The sequence below is a fragment of the Netta rufina genome (assembly GCF_964035555.1).
Source record: "Netta rufina genome assembly, chromosome: 7".
In the NCBI taxonomy this organism is placed as follows: Eukaryota; Metazoa; Chordata; class Aves; order Anseriformes; family Anatidae; genus Netta; species Netta rufina.
The window spans coordinates 22,959,647-22,983,534 of record NC_140130.1 but is presented as its reverse complement, the minus strand read 5'-3'; the positions used below and the strand labels follow the sequence as shown (position 1 = coordinate 22,983,534).

At 55.1% G+C, this 23,888-nt stretch overlaps 1 protein-coding gene across 1 annotated transcript; it reads right to left on the bottom strand.

The window, feature by feature from the left end:
• Window positions 1–484: 484 nt before the first annotated feature.
• DNMBP (dynamin binding protein) lies at window positions 485–23,424 on the bottom strand (the record flags this gene model as incomplete). Its single annotated transcript, XM_084290598.1, has 16 exons — window positions 485–1,195; window positions 1,497–1,951; window positions 2,048–2,246; window positions 2,324–2,506; window positions 2,957–3,289; window positions 3,717–3,845; window positions 4,061–4,165; window positions 4,410–4,540; window positions 4,877–5,076; window positions 5,693–5,710; window positions 6,074–6,221; window positions 6,918–7,017; window positions 7,620–7,807; window positions 18,363–20,291; window positions 20,864–20,986; window positions 23,280–23,424. The coding sequence occupies 16 exons, from the start codon at window positions 23,422–23,424 to the stop codon at window positions 1,010–1,012; spliced, it is 4,572 nt and encodes a 1,523-aa protein (XP_084146724.1). The 3' UTR covers window positions 485–1,009.
• Between the last annotated feature and the right edge of the window lie 464 nt (window positions 23,425–23,888).

Here is a 23,888-nt window from a genome sequence, read left to right as displayed (position 1 = left end):
AGGTGCTTCCTATATACAAGGGCAAACGTTTATTTACAGAGCAGCAGTACAGGGGACACAAACACTGCCCCGAGGAGAAGGGAGCTTTCCTCCTTCAGGACATGGCAGCAGCACGTAAGACACACCACCCCACAAAGGGCACTGCATCCCTCCCAGAACACAAGCACCATCGCCAGTGCCCTGCAGCAGGCACAGGTGAGGCACTCCTGGTCAGAGCCCCGAAACATGAGGCTGCAGGACAGGTTGTGTTTTGCCTTCCGCCCTGCCCCAGAGCAGCCCTGCTAGAGCAAAGAGGCAGGTCTTGGACACTGGAGACACTGTGCTGACAAGGGAAGATGGTGTTCAGGGTCTATAGCTCTTCTGGGAGCTGAGAACCCAATAGCCTGGAAAACCCCCCAGCAGGGGTTTCTAGTTCTAAGCTAGAAAAGCTTAGAGAGGTCCCAGCCCCTGGGAGACTGGGCACATGGACACAGCACCCATAGGGGTGCTGCTGGGGGTGCTCCTGAAGGCTGGGCTCTGAAGCTGAACTACTCACAGCAATCCTCAGAGCAGCTTCCTCAGGCCAGCACAGATGTCCCACCCTGAGGTCCTGCACAGCCAGGATAGACCAGGTTCCTGCTGCTGCCGAGAAGGCACTGGGAATGCGTTCACAGGTTGCTTTTAACACTAAAGAGGGTCTCAGCAATAGACTTCCACAGTTTAAATCCACAGCAGCTCAGCCTTGGTTGAGTCATTCCCTCCTGGGGCATGGCCCCATGCTCTGCTCCCCTGCTCCTGGCTGGAGGCAGGAGGCTTGAACAGCACGGGGTGACAGCAACTCACCCCTGCCCTCAAGCAAGCCGCCTGCCCTGCCAGCCCACGCTTCCTCCTGTCCATGGCAGCCAGTGTGGTGGGGCTGGAAGCACTGCAGGGCTGCAAGGAAGCACAGCCTCAGCCCCCTGGGGTGAGCAGCGGAGGCTGCAGGGCCCCTGACAGTCCCAAGGCACGGGGTAGGGGCTCCTGCCCCCTCTCACGTGTACTCCGTCTTCCGGATGTAGCTGGAGGGCACATAGCCCTGCTTGCCGTGGGCCTCGGCCAGCCACCACTCTCGATTGCCTGTGATGTCCTCAAACTGCAGGATCCTGAGTCTCTGGTTAGCTGACACGCTCAGCTCGTTGGTGTTTCGGCCTTTGAAGGTGTAGAGCGCATAATAGACCTGCTGGGCAGAGGGAGGCGTCGGTCAGACAGGCACTCAGCACAGCCTCAATGCTGTATGGCACAGGATGTGTGCGCAGCGCTTTGTAGAAAATCAAGGCACAGCCAGAGCTGCCCCCACCCACCCACCCATTTACATCCTTGGTCTGTGGCTCTGCACATCTCCACCTCAGCCCCTTGGAACAGAGCAACCTCCACCTCACTCCTCTCCCTCATCGTGGCCAGGATGATTCAGCCTCCACTCAAGCGAGAGGAGGGTCATCCCCCAGCACCCCCAGTCCCCCGGGCAGCTGAGAGCTCACCTGGTTGCCCTCTGGCTCGCTGCTCTCCAGCCCGGAGTCTCTGTCCTCCACCGAGGACACAGGCCTGAGCCGCGCTTTGGCGGGGTGCCCGTTGCGGGGGCCGGGGCTGTAGCCTGGCTCAGGGCGGCTGTAGCGGCGTGGAGATGTCACCACACCAGCCTCCAGCCTCTCCGTCCTGTCACCAGAGCTGAGCTGGGGCACAGAGGGGGAGTCCGTCTGCGAAGGGGTCTGCGGGGATTGGTACGGGTCTCCTGGGGAGGCAGAGTCCTGCAGGGGTTTCTGAGTGAAGGCCACGGCTGCCCCGCTGGGGCTGAAGGTCAGCGTGGTGCTGCTGTGCGGGGAGGAGCTGCTGTGCTCGGACTCGTTGGAAGAGTGGCTGCCCACAGAGACGTCCGACTGGCTGCGGCGCGGGTTGTAGGGCTTCAGAAAGGAGCTGTACACAAAGCCCTTGGTCACTGCGGAGAGGGAGAGGAAAGGAGCTCAGATCAGGGACCTGAGGGACCAGAGGAGGGGAATCAAAGCACGCACCGAGGGCAGGAGCAGCCACCTACCCCCATTGTCTATGAGCCAGCGATTCTGGCTGCCCATGGGGTCCTTCTTCTTGATGACCCCCACGATGTCTCCCTCCAGCAGCGAGACATCCAGGTCTTGGGCAGCATTGAAATTGCGCTCTGCCTGGAAGAGGCTGTCGGGGGAATAGCGGGCCAGGAGGGCAGCTCGGATGTCGTCCGACTGCAGGAGGTAGCTGGGCTGCAGAGGAACAAGGTAGGCATGAACGGTGTCCCAGGCTCCCTGGTGAGCCCTGACATGGGGCAGAGGGGACTCACCAAGGCACCGAGCGGCTGCCGCCGGGCAGACTGACGCTCCATGCTCTTCCTCTCAAAAGGCTTCTTGGGAGCTGCCTGGGACTCTGGGAAGAAGGTGAAGGCCTGGAGCTGCTGGAGGACCCGACTGTGCTCCTCCTGGAAGACGGCAATGAGGTTCCCCTCTCGGCCAGACACCTTCAGCAACTGAAACCAGAGCAAGGTCACAGTTAGATGGAAGCTACTGCCGAAAGTAGCCAAAAGCTACAGCAAGGATCATGCCAACTCCCAGGCCAAAAGGGGCTCTGAGCCCTGCCTGTGACTTGGATCAGGCCCAGATCTGCAGCTCTGTCTGGATACAGCTCTGTACGATCCCCAGGCTTATGGCCTGAGGCCCTCCCAAGCAAATGCTGTCTTGCCACTGCTCCTGAAGCAGCCAGAGCACAAGTCCCACCTCCACCATCTCCCCACACAACTGCATCTCAATCAGGCAATTCCTGCCCTGACAGGATCCCATGGGAACCCTCCCTGAGGCACTTAGGGACTGAAACAGCAGCAGCAGCTTCCCCTGCAGTAAGGGAAAGCTTGGGGACAAGCCCTGTGCAGAGGTTAGTGCTGCACTGAGCCTGCAGCACTGTCTGCGCTCCAGGAACCCACCGACAGCAGGGGTCTCAGCTCCTCCAGGGCCAGGCGCACGAAGTCACAGTGTGCCTCTGCGTAGCCCCGCACACAGCTGGCAAAGAGCTCCTTGGCGAAGCACAGGAACTTGGGCAGCTCGTCCAGGAGCTGGGCGTTAAGGGCCTCGTAGTTGTTGCGGGCCGACTGTAGCTCCTCCAGCGTTCGCTTGTCCTTCAGCTTCTCCGCTCGCTCTGTGCAGTTGTGGAAGTCGAGGAGCTTGTCGAAGCGTTTCTGCACCAGCTTGTGAGGCCCCGCAAACATGCTCAGCAGCTGGTTCAGCGGCGAGCTCACCAGCCGCTCCGTCCGCTCTTTCTGGTGGGCAGAGATGCAGGGAGCAGGTGAGATGAGGTGCCCTCTCCTGACATGCCTCTAACACCAGCTGCTCACCCTCTGCTACACAACCTCCCCAGGACAGCACAGGGTCCACCTTCCTGATGGCACCCTACCAGAGTTCCAGAGATCCCTTCTAGCACATAGTACACAATAATCCTACATAAATGTGCTAGCATGGAAAATGCTAGAGGAAGGATGTTACACTTCTGGCAGGGCTGAAAAGAATGTGTGCCTAACAGGCATGCTCAAGGCACAACCTCAACCCACAGCCATCAAAGCTCTAAGGAGGCAGGAGCTGAATGGGGGTGCTCACACCTATTTTGGGCTGCGTTACCCGTGCAGCCACCCACGGGTGGGAGAGCCCCAGAGGGGTGCCTGCAGCACGCGAGGGCACAGGCTCACTCACAAAGTTGGAGAAGAGCTGGTCGCTGATGAGCCGGTTCACTTTCTGGAACTGGTCCAAGTCCCCGCTGCCTTTCTCCGTGCACAGGTCCCACATGCTGACCGCTGCCAGCGCCTTCATGCAGGCTGACTCCTGCACCAGGGACATGCAGTCAGCACAGCCACGCATACCACCCAGGGGAACAGGGCTCCCTGGGCAGGCTCACGCTCCTAGGGCAGCCCAGACCCCCAGGGGCCAACCCCCAGGCAGGGCTGAGGGCAAAAGCATAGCCAAGTGGCACTGCAGGTATGCACCATGCAGGCAGGAGGGGCAGCATGTGGCGAGCCCCACATCACACCCAGACTCACCCGGACGTGCTGCAGGTAGAGTGAAAGGTCCCTGATGAAGGACTTGATTAGCCTCTCTTGCATCCGAAAATTTTTCTCCATCTCCTCAAAGGCTTCATCCTTCAGCTGTGGGAGAAAAGAGCTCAAGGGAGGCAATGCAGGAGTCTGGCACCTCCCAGAGTGGGAGATGTGGGGCCTCCTGCCCACAAACCAGGGAGCAGGGACGGGTGGTTCAGACCCTAAGCTCACTCTGCCTTGCTGGCCTAGATGAGAACTACTCCCTGGGGAAGGGATGTGGGGAGTCAGTAGGTATCACCACCTCCTTGGGCACCACAGGGTGTAAGTGTATCTGGCAGGTGATGCAAATTACCTGGGGCGCAAAGCCCGTGAGATGCTTGAGGTGGCTGCTCACACGGTTGGATTTTTTGATGATGGAGTGGAAGTTGAGCTTGGAGATCTTTTCCATGAGGCTATCTTCATCCCCTTTCCGGTACTTCAGCACTAGAGAGATTGAAGCAGAAATCAGAACCCTTATCAGCACAATGTTAACATTAAATATATATTCTCATCTTATCGTTCTTGTTTTCATTTCATGGCTATGTATTCAGCAACTGCATACATTTCATATCACTGTATCACAAGAAATATGTCAGATGTATACTACGTTATTCTTTGCATACTGTATCTCATGCTTAGATTTTTAAAAGCAGCTCTCTTATGGCACTGCTGTGAGGGTGCAGTTTCTTGAGGTCAGATTCCCTCCAGGACCGTGCAGTTGACAGACTCCAACTTCACCCACTCTGACCCCTTGTACCCCAGCTCTACCCAGCTCCTCACCCAGGTCCTTCCGACGCTTGTACTCGTTAATGTTGACGTTGATTTCTTTGACAGCAAGGAGAGCAGCTGTGAGTGGAGCCTTGTCAGGGTGAGACTCAGGGGTGGCGCTCAGCAGCTCCATCAGCAGCAGCGGGTACCGCATCACCCTTTGCACTGGCTTGATGAGGAAGGAGCCCAGGTTAATGTAGTTTGTGCAGCCCCTGGGAAGTTGGGACAAAGAAGATGCAACAGGTTTCAATCCAGCTCTGCCCCCTTGAACTGACCCCAGCCAGACCCAGAGCACCAACACCTCCAAATCCACTGTACTTCCTAAGTCAGGCCACCCTCCCCTCCAAACCCACTGCGCTCCTGAACCCGCAATGATTTCAGATCAGCCCCAGGTTTCCAGACCACTCAAACCAGGTGACTCTTCTCAGCCAGGACCCTTCTCAGCCATCACCAGACCCACTGTGGGACCCCACATGGGTACAGCTTTGAATGTACCAGAGCTCCACCTGCCTCAGACTCCATCCCACCAACCTACTGCTGAATCTGGCCTGCAGTGCAAGGCAGACTGTGCTCAGGACCGCAGCCAGCACGGGGCTCTCCTTCCTCCCTGGAGCTGATGGCTCCCCAAACCTGTTTTCAGCCCAAAAGACCTCCCCTCGCCTCACCACCTGCCTGTACCACCCATCCATTGCCACTGCTGCTGCTGCAACCGTGCTGCAGACAGGACCCCCAGACATGCGCCCAGCCGGTGGCGGGAGGTGAGTCACAAGGGAGCAGCCAGGCCAAGACAGACGGACAAGCGGGGACTAACAGGAAGGAGGCACTTACCACTCACTGTACAGGCTCCTGCCGGCCCACAGAGTGCCAAAAAGCAAAGAAAAGCAACAGGTTAACGGTGCAGCAGGCGTGCACTCCCGCAGCCAGCTCCCTCCCGCAGTGACAGTGACGCTGCCATGGCAGCTCTGACCCGTGGCAGCTGGAGACGTGGCAGATGCCGAGGCAGGCAAAGTGGCTCATTTCTTCACCAGCCTTGGTGGTGCAGGGCTTGGGGAATAAGAACTTTAAACCCAGGGCATGCTGCCTTCTCCCTACTTTGGTGGCCCTACAGGTAGGCGTCCCAACCCCTGTGCGTTGGGGCAGACGGGCTGGGACGCTGGGGAGTGAACCCCCTACCCCAGCCTGATGGCCACCACCGCCAGAGGCTCCAACCTGAGGCTATCCAGCAGGTCCACCAGCAGTTTCTGGATCTTCTCATCTTTCTCATAAGTTTCCAGCAGTGCAATGGCCTCGTCATGGTTCTGGCAATACACCCTGTAGACGCTCTCCAGCTCTGCACGTTGTGCCAGGAACACCGGCCCTGCACACAGCAGCGAAGTGGGACGTCAGTGTCTCCAGGCCCCCCTTGCCTTCCACAACCACGCTGCATTCATGGTGAGACACTCTGTGTCCCCCTTCCACACACAGCTTGAGAGGACATCGTTACAGGAGCACCCAGGATGCATCCTTGTCTCCCTCAGCATGCCCACACATCCTGCGTGCTTCACTGTCACTACAGACCAGGTGGTGTGGGCAACTGGGGACAGAAGTGCGAAGCTGTGCACCAAGGGCATGTCGTGATAACTCACCAGGACATGTTCACTCAGGCTCTGCAGGGACTGTTTCCCTAGCTGAAGAGCCCCAGAGGGACCCCAGGAACCACAGGCAGAGAGACCTCAACTGATCCATCTCTCCAGCGGGTGACTGGTCAGTGGCAGTGGAGAGCCACATGAGGAACACAGGCACAGGCTGCCCAGGGCCTGAGTTGCCTGTGCAGGCGTGAGGAGTGGGGTTCTCTTTGGAGAAGGAGCCAGGGGGAGCCATAGCCAGCCCTCATTTCTCAATATAGTGACCCATGGGGCAACACAGGTCTTCACGGCTTCACCAGTGGACTGATAAACACCGACAGGGACCAGCAGGGAGGAAATGCTCCCATGATTTAAACTGCTCTGTTCTGCAACCCCACTAGCAAATCACACCCCAGCCTGCTGAGAAAAGGCAACAGCAGAGTTCATACCAATGGCATCTGAAGCCTCCAAGGTGGACAGCAGCTGCTTAGAGAAGCTTATCACCACTTGGATGTTTCCAAAAAGACCCTCAAAGTCTACATTCTGCACCTGGGGAATGGAAAGAGAGATGTCCTAGATGGGAGAACATGACCCAGCCAGACCCAACAGCTACCCCTTGCCCTCCTGCAACCCACCAGCCCTCAGCTCCCCATCAGCCCCTCAGCTTGGCCTGCTCCCACCACAGTGACTGTACTCACTCCCTCGTCCTCACTGTGCATTGAAATTCTCCCTCCTTATGCGTACCACCACTCCTCTTTCCCAGCAATTTCATCCTTGCCTTTGTTCACCTGACATTCTCCCTCTCTTCCCACCAATTCTGTCACAATGCCAGGACCCCGTATTTTCTTTCTCATGACAATGGATTTAACCTACAATACAAATGAAGAGAACAGTTCCCCGCTCCACCCAGGAAATTAATCCGTGATACTTGCTGCTAGCTTTCTTGCTCTCAGCAACAGTGGGAGCTCAGCAGGATACCAAAACAAATGGGATATTTCTATGAGTGCAAGGAGTAACATGAATCACCCTACTGCCCCCAGCTTATCTGAATTTCCCCTGTGGGTTCCTTTGCTGCTCCAAGAACAAAGCAGACTCACTATCCTCACCCCACCCCATCAGTGCCACACTGTAGCCTGCCCCCACACTCCTACCTGTGCCTGCTGCAGGGGCACCATGATCCTTTCCACGCACATCTCCAGGTCTCGGATGTAGTCCCTCTCTGTCTGGAGCAGTTCCTCAATAACCTTGGACCTCTTCTCCAGCATCCTGTTCTCCGGGCTCTCGGTGGTAGCGGAGGACGTCTCCAGGGATGGTGTCTGGGAGGACAGGAGGGTCATCTCTGCAAGACAGACAAGCACGATCAGCATCCTCCAGCAATACCTGGCCTGACCCTTGCTGGGCAAGGCCAGGAGACAAGCAGCAGCTGAACTGTGCCCACAACCTGTGAGTCTGCCAAACACGATTGTTAGAGCAGGGCCAGCAGGTTGCCCACAGCTGCTCCTACAGCCTGCCTCTACCACCAGCCCTCACAGCACTGGTACTGCTGTACTGGGGACCCAGTGCTGAGCGCTGCAGCACAGGGACAGCTTGCAGAGCCTGTCCCTGCCCACCCCGTGCCAAATCTTCAGTTGTGGTAATCCAAATATGCACCGGCCACTTCCCTGCTGCTCCTGGCACAGGGGCCAGCAGACTGCAAGCCACACAAACCTGCCCCAGGCCTGTGACACCAGCTGGGCCCTGGTATCCCGATGCACAGCCCTCTCCTACCTCTGCCCCAGCAAACTCTCAGTGGGGCTGAGCCCTGCTCTCCTCCTCACCCTAGCAGAGAAGAGGCCAGCTGGGGCCTGGCTATGGCAGCCTGGCCATGGCGGCCGTCCCCTCCCCTGGGGCTGGGAACAGGGTCCCCATTCTCCAGCTCCGGGCCATTTCCATCTGAATAGCCGAAAAGGCCTCCAGGCACCCACAATGGGGCTGCCGGCGGCAAAGCCTGGAGCTGGACCGTGACGAGAAGCACTCGTGTGAGGCCAGGAAAGCCTTGCTGGGGTGCGATCGAGGTGGCCAGGACCCACGGCCGGCACCGAGGCCGAGCCCTGGCGAAGCTGCAGACGGCAGGGGGACAATGTGGGCTGCACGGGGCAGAGGCATGGGGCAGCCGCGTGCACCCCACAATGACACGGGTGGGTGCCAGGCCAGGGAGGGTCCAGTGCCCCCAGCACAGCCCGGGGACGTGCCCCATGCCCAGGCCCACCGCCCCCTCACAGTCTCCCCACCTGGCAAACTGCTGGTGTGCGACACCGGGAGTGCTGTGCAGGGAGCCCCACGTCTGGGGGCTCACCACCCTCCTCCCCTTCCCTATCCCAGGCACAGGCTGCTGGTTTTCCTCCTGGTTTTCGGTCCCACCTGCAGCTCCCCCGCCAGCCCGGCCCCCTCCCATTTTCATTCAGGTTCAGACATTTTATCCCAGCGGATTCCTGGGCCCCAGCAACTCGGTACCCACCTGCCTGCTGCTACACCAGGTGCCCCCCCCGGCCAGAAACACGGCAAAAGCAGGGCCCAAACTCAGCCAGCGAGCCCTCCCAGCCAGGCTCTGGCCCCAAAACTCAGCTCTCCTTCATCTGATTGCTGCTTTGCAGAACTGGCACCCATGGGGCCCGCAGCCCCTTGCAGCACACCCCGGCCTGCCTCGGATCCGTGGTTTTCAGCAATTAGCTGATTTGACAAATGCTCCCCAGCTCCAGCTGTCTCCCACGCATCGCCAGCTGCTGCATTTCACCGGGATTTTATCAGAGCTGCGGACAGGCCCCCAGCTCTCATATTTGTATAAGTATTTTTGCAGGACAGGCACGTCCAGATCCCCACCTCCCTGACCTCTCCTGTTGCAAGCCTCAGGCAACAGCAGGCCGAGAGTGGGGGGAACACAGCACTGACACCAGTCCCAGCCCTGGGAGGCTCCGCGTTACCTGGGGGTCTGGCACCCACCGCACAGCCCCTGCAGACCCCAGTGCTCCCCACCACCAGGTGCTGGGGCTGCCGGGCCCCACAGGGTAACCGCAGTATCCAGCAATGGTGTGAATGTGGGATGGGAAATTGAATCACCTAAACCGATGGCTGCCTTGGCTTCCCCAGCCAGCTTTATCAAACCAAACGCAGCAGGAGCCTGTGAGGAGGGACGGGGAGCAGACGCCGGGTTTTGTATTTACTCACTGTTTGCATTTGCAAAGCATCTGGGAAGCCTCAGCTACAGACCAGACCCTACCCTGCAAGGTCCTCTGCAAACACACCACAAAGGTGTCCTGCAGGGCCACGGCACTCTGAACCCAACACCAGACAAAAAAAAGGACAAAGAAACACTCTGAAAATGACCAGCAGCTCTCTGCAGCTAGAGGCTCACAAGCAGTAGAGAAACAGAAACAATAAATGAGTTATTTTAAAGTTTTTTTTTTGTTTTTTTTTTCTAAAGGAATGTCATTTGTTTTCCAGGAAAGCAAACTCAAGTGGCAGGGCAATATGGAAGAAGCACGAAGGTGTTAACTGAAATGCAAACAGGTGAGTGAAACCAAGGCAAGGTGGGCGTGTGAGCTGATACCGCCCCGTCCTGAATGAGCTGACAAAGCATGGGGTGGCCACAGGAAGTCCTGAAAATGAGCCTGTATTCAACAACAGCCAGAAATGACCCGTGAATATCCCGAGCTGGAAGGGACCAACAAGGATAATCAAATCCAGCTCCTGGGAAAAATAAATTTGATTCAAGCTCAAAAGGGAAAGATTAGATTTCCAACGGCCAAAGATTTGAATTTTGCATTTATCCACATGCAAAGTGACAACCACCCTGCCTGAACTTTGCACAGGAAATCTCGGACTTTACCGCATTGCCTAACATTCCTGCTGTGCTCCCTCATTCAGCTGTAGCTATCTGGCGGCTGCAGGAATAAGTCTGACTGCAAGGAAGATCTTGTGGGCAAACCAGGTCCTCGGATCCTAGCTCCTGGCATTTCCAACAGCTCCGTGCTGGAGAGCTAAGGGAGAAGCAGCAGGCACCTCTTCTGCCAGCCCTGCCTTGCACAGCCTTTCCCTAAGCAGGGCAATGTCCCCTCTGCACCCACGCCTCTGCACCCACTTCAGACCACCGGAGTGGAGCCGGGGATCCCCAGCACCACAGCGGCTCCGCACGCACGCTCCAGCGAGCAAACCCCAAGCACAAAAACCTCAATCAGGCGCCCTGAGGCAAGGCTTTGGTTGACACTCCTGAGATTTCCAGCTCCACAACACCTTTCCTCTGCAAGTCTCAAATGCCTGTCCGGGGAAGGAAAATTAAAACCTTTCCTGCACAAGTTTTAAGCCCATAATGGTCATTAGTGCAGCTTGCCTGACCTGGCGCGATGCTGTATGCCAGTTCCACCCACTTAAACTGTGTCAGTGTTTCCATTATTGTGCCTGTGATTTCCGAATACTCAAACAAATTAATTCCCCTCTGGCCTTCTTGCCCTTTCTGAATACTTCAAGATTTATTTAAAAACAAGGCAGCTGCAGAGGACGGCTCTTATGACTCTTGCTATTTATCACCAGCCCAGCATCCTCCTTCAGCCATGAACTCAAAATGCCATCCTGCTTCTTTCCAAACACTCAGAGCTCAAAAAATACCAATACAGATATATATTCTTTTAATACTTGGTACTCCCACCTGATTGGTACAGACAATTTGCAGGACTTTTCTTTTTCTTTGCTTGTTACATTTTCATACATGTCTAATTGCAGTATTCCCTAAATGAGGCTTATTAAGCTTTTAACTAAATTCACCCTCTTTCACAGCTGTGGGTTTTGGTCATCTAATAAATACTTTTTTAACAAATTCCCATTTAAATGTTACCGCTCTACCCAAGCCATCAGTTCTGGAGGCCCCGAGACACACACCACAGCTGGATTGGTCTCCGTTACTCTGCAGGAATGCTACTGGTATTTCTAATGAAGCCACCAAATTCCAGTCCAGTGACAAATTCATGTTTACCCATGATACAGATGCCAAAAGGGCATTCAGAAATACTCTTCCAAAATCAGTGTTCTCAATCACAACGTTTAGAGACTCTAATTTTGTTCTCTTCCAGCTCTCGCATGAGCTCTGAGATATGGATCTCCAAAGGAAAATCCCTAACAACATTTTTTTTTCTCTGTCCCTTTTGGGCTATTTGTGACAAATAAGCTCTCTTTGTTGCTTTGGCAGCCTGCGGCAGTCTCCCAGTTGCTCCTGCTTCTGAGCCTTGCTGGTCCACCTGCTGATGCACGGAAGGCCCAAGGGCAATGTGTAACACATCTGCTGGCAAACAGGCAGCGAGGTGTCGAGGTGGAGCACACTCCCACCTCCACCCTTCCCGTGGAGATCATGTTTTTAATACTGCAATCACACGGCTCAGGCTGCTCGTCTCAGAAATGCCACTTTTGTTGACATTCTTCCAACCCAAGAAAACGTCCAGTTCTTACAACCGAGCTCCCGGTGTGAGCACAGGCACAGCTAAGAGCTTAGCTCCCTGCCCCACTTTGTGAGCAGAGTTAATCCATGAGCACAGACCCAGCAGGATTTGCATCCATCCTGCAGAGGCCAGGCAGCTCTCCCAGAGGGCCGCATCGCCTCCCCACTTCTCCTTTCCAGGGCTCACCTGCCAGCATCCCCCGTCACTGCGTGCTCCCGTGGCGCAGCCTCGAGGGCCCAGGCTGCTAACCCTGTCCGGAGAGGGATGTGCTGTCCATCGGCAGCTACGGCTGTGGCTGGGCACCCTCTGCCTTTGCCCGTGCCTCCTAAACCGAGCCCAAGGAGCCTCAGCACTGAGGACGAGCCCTGCGCAGGCTTGCTCAGCACCAGCCTCCGAGCGGAGCTGCACCCGCCTGCGAGAGTCCAGCCCCAGGCTCAGGGCCCAGCAGAGGCAGGCGGTGACTCAGGACAAAACAAACCAGCTGCAAATATTCGAGGTATGTGGACGCCAGGAGGGGAGGGGTTACTGCCGAGCAAGAGAGGAGAGGGGATGAAACTAGGGCGGGGAATAATTAATCCGAGCGAAACGCTGAGCTCCCTGCCAGGAGCACGATCTGCCTGGGGTGAAAACTCTCACTCTGGACACAAGTAGTTGTAAGTCCACAACACAACATATCCACTGCTCCAAAAGCAACAGACTGAATATATTCAGTGTCTCACTGCTTAGGAGCAATGAGAAAAATCCAAACCCTAAGGATGAGCTGAACGGGAACAGACTGGGGCACTTCTCCAGGGCCACCAGGAGGTCTCATCTCAAAGGTGTCCCACGTGGAGCCTACTGGCTCCCTCATTGTACCCTCTGAGGTCCCATGGCACAGGTGGACTTGAGCACACAACACCAAGCTGCCGGGCTCTGCCAGGCTCCTCGCTGCAGCAAACCACACGCTCAAACCTTGGAGGATAGGGACTAACAAGATGCTCACTGGCAAAGACAGGTGAGAAGCTCTCATGGTCCTCCCGGGCCATCTCCCTCCCAGCTGTCCCTGCCTTCCCTGCCCTTTCGTGCCTCTTGGCTGCCCTCTGCTACCATGGGCTCCAACGCCGAGGCAGGACGTCAATAAAAAATGACTGTGAGCAAAAACAGCAAGAGAAAATGGAATGAAAACTGGAAGTTCTTTAAAAGGATGTTTTAGGCAGATAATCCAAACAAACACTGTTATGCAATCAAGAAAGAGAACAATACCCATGGAAAATTCGTCTCGGGCCTGTTCTTCGATACAGGCAGCAGATACAAACACATGAATGAATATAGAAAAAACATACAATAGACAATAGATATTGGGAAATTTCAAGTACAGAGAAATAAGAAGAGAAGAAAGATATCAAGACAAATCCATGGATGGCAGAATTAAGAATTCAGGTTTTGTTTTTTAAATGAGGGAATAAAGTGCTACTTTATAATCCAATTTTATTTCCACCCAGGATAAAAGAAATACTTATAATGATCTAATCCTATAATAAGCAGAGAGAGTAAAATTCTTGATAAGATGATGGAAAAGCAAAATTATACAAAATAAATATTCTGCTTCTTTCCACCTCAATAGCTGAGGTAAGACCTCGCTAACTGGCACCTCAAAAACCCATTGCCAATGGAGAATATCTAGAGAAGAGGACATTTCTAATCACATTCTCCGCAAACTGAATTTAGAGTTGATCCTATATAATATTTTCAAAGTAAATGATTTCGTAGGATCACACACAAGGTTTACACATATTAGTCGCTAACTGAGCCAAGGTATTTTGGACAAGATGGAACTACTCAAACCAAGTAGGTTTAACACAGACAAATGCATTAATGTATTACTGGGGATAAGAAATGCAGCCACACATAGGGCTGTGTTCTGGGGACTAATGACTCTGCTCAGGTCATCCTAAACTCAGCACAAGTTCCCAGAGCGCTGCTGCAGCAAAAGCATGTGTAGGGGTCTGCAACAAGGGATAGGAGTGCAGCAAAGTGCTGACACCCACCTAGGATGTCTCCTGCTGCTTTGAAGTCCACTATTTTACAAGTAAGAACTGAAAAATAAGTGAAGATCGGGAAGAATAAACACTGACAGGTCTTTCTGTGAGCCTGTGCCATGAGTATTTTAAGACCATTAATTACAAAGACCTGAAGACTGAAAAATTACTGGTAGAACCGAAGGCTGGTAATTACAGTACCTGTCTGAGAAAAAAATACCATCAACTAAAAAGCTGTAATTTTGTAGAAAAAAGTTGGGGGTTGAAAGCTGAAATACAACATATTAACATGCAAAACATTCAAGAGGGATGGTGAGTAAGCAGCACCGCTATGTCGGGAGGAGTCTCCTTCTGTTGGAGCATCAGGCAGACACATCTGAGCCTCCTCTCGAAGAGATGCTCTAACCAAGTAGCTGTCACTGGGCTGCACCACAGAGAAATCTGTGAGAAGTGTAACAACCCAGCTGGTGGAAAAGATGTCCCCATGTCATCCCTAACAGGGCTTCCAAGTTCTGAATTCTGCTACTCTGCAGAGAGGAGGCGGTGGCTAGGAGAGCAGACAGCGTTGTAAAAAGCACCTAGAGGTACACAGAGAAGGAAAAGCAGAGCAGACTTTTCCTAGCAGCAGGACAGGAAGGTGTCTGCTGCCAAGCACTGTGGGATGACTTTTTGGAAGGCTCACAGGTGCTGGTGAGGTCTTACACGGAGTCAGTGCAGCTACAGGGGTTAAGCACATTTGCCAGGGAGGCGTGCTGCTGATGCTGGCCAGGGCCCCAGTGAGGCTTGAAGAGCAACACAGCAGGGACCTGCAGCCATAAACAGGCTGCGGGACAGACGGAAGACACCTGGAGCCTTCCTCTCTCCCTGTCCTGCTGTGGAACCAGCGGTGGAGCACGGTGTGTGGTTTCCCTAGGCCCAGCTGGGAGCTGCCTGCAGTATTTCCCAGGTGCAGCTCCCACAGGCCAGCCCCTGCCCCATTTTGAGCCTCCCAGGGCTTTGCAGGCTGCTTCCCTCCCCACTGTGCTCCTGGCCCCTCCTAGCTGCCCTTTGAACCTCCTGGCACTGCAAAACCACTCCCTTCCCTTGCCCTGGGGACACAACCGAGCAAAGTCCCACCCTGCCAGGGCAGCCGAGAGCACAGAAATGCAGCCTGCGGAGCCTGCTTAATCAAAATACCTCCAGAGAACAGATTTTTTTGGTAAGCTGATAGCCAGCTGCAGCCTCCAGCACTGCCACCTAGGTGGCTGCTGCGCTGCCGTGCTGTTTGCTCCACGCTTCCACCCCCCTCAAGGAGAGTTCAGTTCACGTACAGGTGCCTGAGCTGGATGGAGAAAGGGCGCAGCAGCCAGCAGGTCCTCAGACACACCATTACCTGACGGGGAGGTCAGGCCCAAGGTGGGCTCCCTCCACCCAGCCTTGCTGTCCCTGCCCCAACACCTACTCGTGACCTTGCAACAAGAGAGCAAGCCCCACAAAGCTGCTTGCAGCTGTGTCACGGCCGTGCCGTCAGCAGTGTGTCTGGGCAATAGGGCAGGGTGAAGGAACGCCCCGGGCCACCGCACCGGCAACTCCCAAGCAGTTCCCTGCCTACCTCGCTTCTCCTTCCTGGTTTGTACAAACTCCGAGTGCCGCAGGGTGCTGGGAGCCGTCCTCCTGTAGAAACTGTTTCGTTGCAGCAAGGAGCCCGTCCTGTTGTCTTCCTCCACCTCCCAGATGTGGCTCCAGTCTGGCCTGCCTGTGCGTACCCTGGAGCGCTCTGCTCTAGCATCCAGGGCTGCTCCTTCTGGCTCCCCACAGCCGTCGCAGTCCACGTCCCATGTCCTTGACTGTCTGTAGCAGGAGCCTGACTCCAGGCTCGTGCTGCTGTCTCCCGAGGACCAGGCTGCAAACGCAGGAGCTTCGCAGCCTCCAGCTGGATCGCTGCGGTGCATGACACGGCCTTTAGGCTGCCTGTGCTGCTCCAAGTCTTCTTGGGCTGCCTGGTCCCTGGCATCTACATACTGCCTTCCCTCCTCCCTGTACCCTCTAGAGCCCCTCCTGTCCCGCCTACGCTGCCTTTCCCTTTCCCCATAACGTCCTTCACCCTCACTGTAGTCCCTTAGGTCTCTGTCCTCCTTATAGCACCTTCCCCCTTCCCTGGACTCTGCAGGGCCTCTATCCTCCCTGTACCGCCTTCCCCCCTCCCTGGACCTCCCAGGTACTCTGTCCTTTCTGTACCGCCCTGCTCCCATCTCAGAGTTGCAGTCTCTGTATTCAACACCCTCCCTCTCATTCACCCTGTAGTTTCTATCCTCCGTGTCCTGGCTTTTGCCTTTCCAAGCCCTGTCTGTTCTCCTGCAGTCCATGTACTTGTCGTCTCCCTTCCAGAAGCCTTCACAGTCTCCATTCACGCTCTGTTCGTCCACAGAGATGCCCTCCTCTCCCTCATAATCATCCCAGCCTCTGTCTGCTCCCTCCCAGTCCGGGTGCTGCCTCTTCGCCCTGGGTCTCTCATTCCAGTGAGCCTCGCTGAGCAGCGCGTCCACCCCGGTGACGTCCCCTCTCCTCGCAGCACAGCAGTCCTCGTACTCCCAGCTGAGAAGCCGAAGATCCTGCCGAGGATCCTCCACGCCGTGTTTCCTCCTGGGATAAGTGCACATCGTCCTCCTGCTCCCCGAGCCCCGGCTGGGGCTGGTGCCGTTTCTCCCCTCCGCTCCGGCGCTTTCTTCCCAGGCGAAAGGCAAGCAGCACTTCCTGAAACCAGCCCGCAGGAGCAGGACGGGGCCGTGCCCAATGGCTCAGAGCCCCAGCCTCCTCCACCTGCTGCCCAAGGTAATCAGTAACCAGCCCAGAGGGCGGGAGGGAGGCTGCGGGGAGGCTCTCACTGCACAGACCGGCTCCACAGCTTTGCCACAGCCAGCAGCCTCCCCGGGGCAGCGAAAAGGAGTGCAGTGGGGCACCACCAGGCCATGCCCTAAAAGCAACATCCCCGGGGAAGGGAAAGAGGTGCGTGTGAGACCATGGGAAGCCACAGACCAGGTATCGAGCACCAGATCTTGACGCAACCTTGTCCTCCACACCTTCCTGCCGAGCCCCGTCCTTCTGCCAGCCCTCACCCACAGGTGAGGAGCAGCAGGAGATGAGCAACACTCCCCAGTTTTCCATACCCCAAACACAGAAGCTCCACTGAGAAGCCAAGAGATGACCACAATGTGCCCTGAACAGACAGGAGAGCCCATGGAGGTCATCCGTGCTTCAGGTTTTTGTAGCACTTGTATGCACAACTGATGCTTCCAGCTGGCAGAAGGCAAAATTAAAACCAACACACCCTCCTGCTCCAGCTGCAGGAGGGCAAGCATTAATCCTGCCCAAGTCAGGTCATTAGCGTAACTTCAGTGTACACACAAGACATGCCGAGAAGCAACCTGCACATTTTAAACACGTATTTTAGAAGAACACATCCTTTCTGCTGTTCATTTGGCTCCCCGGACGACAAATGGATGGGCTGTGTTCCCCCAGGACTATGCCAGCCCTATTTTGTGTCCTTAGGTAGGACACTGATCATAGGACCAGAACTGCTTCTTCTAAATCCTCAGGTTTCTTAAAAGGCTGAAAAATCCCCTGGGACTAGTAAGGGGATAACTTGACAGGCAGGATGTCTCAAGCCAGTGCGTTAGTTCCTGCCTAAAACTTTCAGTTTCAGTAACGAACAAATTCAGCAGGACCTTCCTCTGTCAGGAAGCAGTGAGACAGCAGGAGACATGTCCCAGAAAGATCCATCCCGGATTTGCCTCTTCCTAACTCCAAGCCTCGAATCTTCCAAGCATCCCTCTCACACCCCACTGGTGTGGAGGCTGCGTGTTACCCCGCTTCCCCAGAGCACTGACATCATCCTTCGCTCCCGTGTGCTCTGCGTCACACACGATCCTGCAGCAACGCGCCTGGGCCCCACACTACTGATTAAGTAGTGGGAGGCTGGAGGCACTGAAATCAGAGTGAGTAATCCCAAGGCATGAGCTGACATTTCACTCCACCTCCCGCATGCAGTGCCCACATTTCCTGCGCATCATGAGTTTTGGTAAGAGAACAGCACTGTAAGAGCTCCTGGGAGAAGCTGTGGAAGGGACTGTGGGAGATGTATGTTTCCACTTTCTCTATTGTATTATGAAGTATAACAGAGGTAACAGCACTGATCTTTGTATCTTACCTTTGGGTTTTCAGAGTCCAAATGTGCCCACATAAAGCAGGCAGCCTTCTTCTCCAAGTGCAAAGCAAAATCACCGTAATTTGTAGTGCCACAGTGTTTACAAAAACAACCAAAGTCAAGAATTAAAAAAAAATGGATTAAAAGACTGGCTCTAGCAGTGGCTGTATGTGGCAGGTGCCACCTGTCCTACTAAAGCACCCCTACCCCCTGGTGCCGCAGACTCACCTCTCAGCTCCTGCAGCTCCACACTGAGGCTCTCGATGTTGGAATCACAGAAGTCCAGGTTCTCCAGGGTCTCTGCTCTCACCAGCTCATCCTGCTGCTCCTCCAGCATCAAGCTGAGCTCAGCGCGGGTCTTCCCGTAAGCCTCCAGGTCTCGCTCCACCTCCCCGATCCTCGTCAGCAGGATGGAGCAGGGGGAAGCCGCTCCCGTCTGCATCGTGTCATCGCGGCCCTCCTCTGCACGCTGTTCCTGGGCGCTGGGCTGCAGCTGCGGAGGGGCCAGGCTCCTCCGCTGACTGCTGGACGGAGGCCGAGGCGCGGGCCGGGAGGGCTTCACCGAGAAGGACAGGGACCTGCCTTTGGGAAGGCGGCCGGGCTGCGAGGGCACGGGGGCTGTCGCGAGGGTGCTGGGACGAGGAGGGGGTGGCCTCAGGGCTTTCCTCCTCTCCGGAGGCTTGGCGTGGGAGGCAGGCTCGGGAGAGCCACGGACGATGTCCTTCTCTGAGCTGTAGTCCAAGATGGAGAAGTGCCGGGAGACCTTGTCCTGCTCAGCACCGGTACTCGACAGACTCTTCTCAAACTGCGCCAGCTGCTCTGTCAGTTTGGAGTCAAGGTCCGTGCAGCCGTCCCCCTGAGCTGTGAGCAGGGAACATTCCCCCCAGGTCCCAGACCAGGTGTCCGAGCCCACGTGGGCACCTCCCAAGCTGGAGGAACAAGATTTGGACTTCTCCTGTTGACTGTCCACCCAACCATCCAAGTCATGGGTGCTGCTCTGGTTCTCCTGGGGCTCTGGTGCTGCCCAGCTGTTAGGAGGAGAAATGACCTGGCTTCTGCAAGTGTCTGGTGGGGAGCAGGGAGCCTGCTGGGGCATGGCAGGACTGTCTCCATCGTGCTTGGGCAGGGCCTGAGGCTCCAATCCACCTGCTTGGCCAGGCTTGCTGCTCTGCTGTGGGGGCAGCTGAGCAGAGGGATGAAGGCCATTGACTGTCTTTGTGCAGTCAGAGGGGAGGGAGTCTGCTGTGGCTTTGGGATGTGGCCCCTGGAGTCCTGTGTCAGGAAAGGCCTGACACTGTCTCAGATCAGAGCCCAGAGGACCCTCCAACCTCTCTACCATGTGAGACGTAATGGTGTCAGACACAGGGTGTGCAATGGAGCCATCCTCCACATCCCTGCCATCCTTCCCTGGCAAAGGGAGAGCTTTGGAGCAGGCGCTCTCCGGGTCTTGCTGGATGTTTACTTCACAGCTGACTCCAGCCTGAGGATCTCCAGCACCCACCTTCTCCCTGCAGGGGTCGGAGGCTTCCAGTCTCACAAATCTGTGTGGGAAGATGCCGCGTTTCCCCCTCAGCTCCCCCTCTAGCCAGCCATCCTCCAGAATGCCCACAATCCGAATCCTGTCACCCACTTCAAAATCCAGTTCCTGGGACTCCAGGGCTTGGAACTGGTAGAGGGCAACACCATAGGTGCTCCCTGGCTCCTGCCCTCCATCTTCTCTGCTGTCCTCCTCCTGTTTGGTGGGCACCTCCACTGTCCCATTGGTGTCACAAGTCCCTCTGGGCTCTGAATCTTCTGAGGTTCCTGCTGCTCTTAGAGGAGTAAGCAGCTCCACAAAACCCTCTGGGAAAATGCCCCTCTGGCCTCGGAGCTCCCCCTCGAACCAGCCAGGCTCTGGGACGCCAACGATATTGATCACATCCCCTTCCCTGAAGTCCAGTTCCTCCTCCAGCTGAGCAGACAGGTCCATCAGGGCCCGGGCTTGGCCCAATGAGTAGGCAGGCACCTCCAGGAGAGCGCTCTGGGACAGCTGACGGCTCCGAGTTGAAAGGCACAGCTCCCGCACGCATGATGAGGGGAAAAAGCCCTTGGAACCCCAGCTGCTTCGGCCCTGGAGCCAGCTGGAGGCCAGGGAACCCCCCAGGATCACCAGGTCTCCTGCAGGGAATGAGACACACCAGTTCAAAATTGCCCTCGTGATTGCTTCTCACCTCCTCTTCCTGCCTCCCCATGTCCTTCTTGGCTGTGGGTAAGGTCTGGCACTCTGCTGGGTGTTCTGGGGATGTACCAGAGCACAGACTGAAGGTAAGGCACGAAGCACTGGCAGCTTCATGCACACACATAGCTAAGTTACACAGTTATAGCTCCATGACTTTCTAGCTGCTGTGCCATGAAGTTGCACCAAAGCTTTGATTTCCTTCCCCCAAAGTCTAGGATTTGGGGATTGGAGGGCAGTTAAAAGGCAGCTGTAAGCCTACTGTGATCACACAACTCCAGTATTTAGAGTTTCAAGAGTAACAATAGATCATAAGAAACTGGCATTGGAGGGAGGCAGGGACAGACACAGAGTCCACAGAGGTTTTGATGTGACCCATGTCATGGGGTATTAGAAAACTCCCCTCTCTCCCCTGCCACTGTAGGCAGGATGCTGTGCCAAGGCTCACCCTATGCTTCTGGTAGGACAGCAGGGGTGTATGAGATGCAAAGCAAAGGAAGGGAATGGTGATTACCTCTCTGCAGTGACAAGCTCCCTGGCTCTTGAGATGTGAAGTCACTGGTACAAACAAACAGTTTTTCTCCCTGCTTCATAGGGGGAATATCCACAGGTTCCACAAAGCTGCTAGGAAACTGCCCTAAAATGAGAAGCATTTGTCAACAATGAGTCTTTTCTGTAGCTCACCACAACTCCCTCCACCCTTCTTCCAGACCCTTGGGATCTATTCCTCTTGCTAAAGGAAAATACTGTGCCCCCAGCTACCCAGGGTGCCTCAGCAGTGTGGTGGAAGAGGAATGGCTTTGGGAGGCAGAAATTCCTCGTATTTTAAATGCTTAGGAGCTAACAAAGAACAAAAATTGTGTGCCTTCGGTTCACTCCAGGCAACCAAGACCATGAACAGACATAACAGGTTTTCTCCACTTTCATTGCCTGAATCCCAACCCAGGGACACGATGAGGACTGTGAGTTCCACTAATGCTGGACCACAAGACTTCTGACTGGGCACATCCACCTTGTGCTCCTCATTCTGCAAGGCCTGGCCCCAGCATGGCCTCAGTGCAAAAGTCAGGCTGCCACTCTCAGGAAGGCCACATCTGTGAGCCAGAGGCAAAACCTGCTGAGGCTCTGGTGACCTTGCCCATTTTACCACCCTGTGCAGCTCTTTCACCATGGTACCCACTGCAGGATGCCCAGCTACTCTGAGCATGCCACAGCCAGACAGGGCTGTGCATAGTTGCCCATCACAGGACTTCACACCGTTACTGATTTCAGCCCCGGGAGGACTGGGTATGGCAGAGCCCACTGCAAAGCCCCCTACAAATGTCATTCCTGTCTTTTACAATCCATGGCAAGGAGAAATGATGGACTATGGGCTAGTAGTACTTCCAGAATTCACTCATTATAACCACTGAGTGGGTACTCCATGTTCTCCAATAAAACCTGGAGACATCCTATCTCGGACACCCTGCACTTTCCACCAGGATTAGGCAGTTTGGCATCTGCTGTCATTAACCTGAGGTAGAACCAACAGTCCACAGGCTTCTAGTTTCAGTGGCTTCCTTCAGAGTTTTAACCAACTCCACCTCTTTTTCCATGTCTGAGTTTCCTGTTCTGTACATGGAAACAACCTAACACTGTTAGAAAGGAAGCCACAGAGCTACATTAATTATTCCGCAGAGTATTAAGCATTATTATTGGTAGGCTGCAGCACCTACACAGCTTCTAGTAAAAAGTGCTTTTTCAATCCCCTGCAACGTTAGCTTAGAAAACTGGGCAGAAAACTACGACAGCTGTTCCAATGAAAGGCAGGAATGCAAGCTGGTTTTGAGTTAAAGGTCATTAAAAGCCATTCTGTTTGACTTCGGCACGTTTCTTTATCTTTGAGCTATGATACGCATCTGTTTATTGTTCCTTCACAGCTTCATGCTCTTGAGAACAAGCACTTCAGCTACACTGAGAGAAAAAAACTGTGGTAAAGAAGTCGCTGCTGATTTCTGCAGAAGTAATTTGTGCCCAGTGGCTTGGGATCAGGCATGCACTCATCCAGTGCCATTTATCAGCTATGTGGAGCACAGGGGAAAAGCCCTCCTCTGCACCTTTGCTCCTGTCCATCTTTGTTTTAAGCAGAGACAGGCGCCTGACAGCCCACAGCTGGTAGCAGAGCCCAGGCTGCAACAGCAGCCCCATCTCCACGGCCAGGCATGGAAGTGCAGCCCTACCTTCACGCTGAGCAAAGAGTCAGGCTTCTGCTTTGAAGTGGCCTGGTTTTCATCTCCCTGAGAGCTCACACATCTCAACGTCAGTAGAGATGAGAAAGAGCTGCTTACACCAGGACGGCAAGACTAAGTGTTTCACTCAGAGCATTTTGGTACTTCAGAAGTCTCTCACGCTCTTCCAAAAGTTTAGCAGACTTGCACACTACTGTAGGCACCCTGGTATTGGTCCCAGCTTGTCCAGGAAAGTGTTTTAAAGCAAAAAGGAGGAAGTGGGGCTGAGTCAGGCCTCTAGGGGGGACATGGATTCTGTCACTGAGCGTCCCACTGACTTGAACTGACAAGGTCACTTGGCGCTTCCACCCTCACTGCATCTGTTTCCTCTCTCCCCTTCCACTCCACAGCAGGTCAGCGCATAAACTAGCCAGGAAACGGCTGTCCCACACAGAGGATGTAGCACCTAGGGCTGTGAAGCTCCCATCTCAAGGAATGACACACCACTGATCTCTCTCAAAAGAACAAGTGAGCTATCTGAACACCTGACGTGCAGCTGGAAGGGACCCTGCACCCTCAGTCCCAAGTGAAGCCCAGTGAAAGCTCTGGTACAACAGTTCTGGTCCTGCATGTCCCAGTAGCACAGCACTGGCCAGGGAAGGTGCTCACGGTGGATGCTGAGCTGGCAGGTGGCAGCCTATGGACCCAGGGGCAGGCTCTTACCTGTGACACCTTCCTTTTTGCCGAGGAGCCAGAACTCATCCACCACAGCCAGCACCTCGATGACATCTCCCACGAAGAGGGGCAACTCCTCAGAGACGCTGGGACAGAAATCAAAGACCGCTCGTACCACAGAGCCAGCCTCCATTGCGTGGGGTCTGCAGGCTGATCGGTACCTAAGGCTGAGACAAGAGAAGTCCGTTAGTGGCAAGAAAAGCCTTAAATTATCACAAAAATTCTCAGAAAGGAAAACCTTTCCTGAACACAAGAGGCAGGGGCACTGAGGGGGCCCTGTCCTAAGCTCACTGAGCCCCTTCCCCATGTAGCCAAAGGAGGGGGAGGTCTCCAGCAGTGCAGCCCCCGTGGTCCTGCCTTATCTGGCCTCTCTGGCTACCTCTGCCGGGACACGTTTGTGCTGTACCAGGGAGAGAAGCAGCAAAAAAATCTAGAAGCAAATTCCCGTCAGGAAGGAAGCGAGAGGAGGGGAGGAAGCTCCACGCTTCCCTGACACCAGGGCAGGCCCAGAGCGTGCTGGGGCCTCTGCGGGCAGGCAGCGGCCACCACTGCACACAGCAGCCGAGCCAGGACACCTCTGTGTTGCCTTTGCCCTGC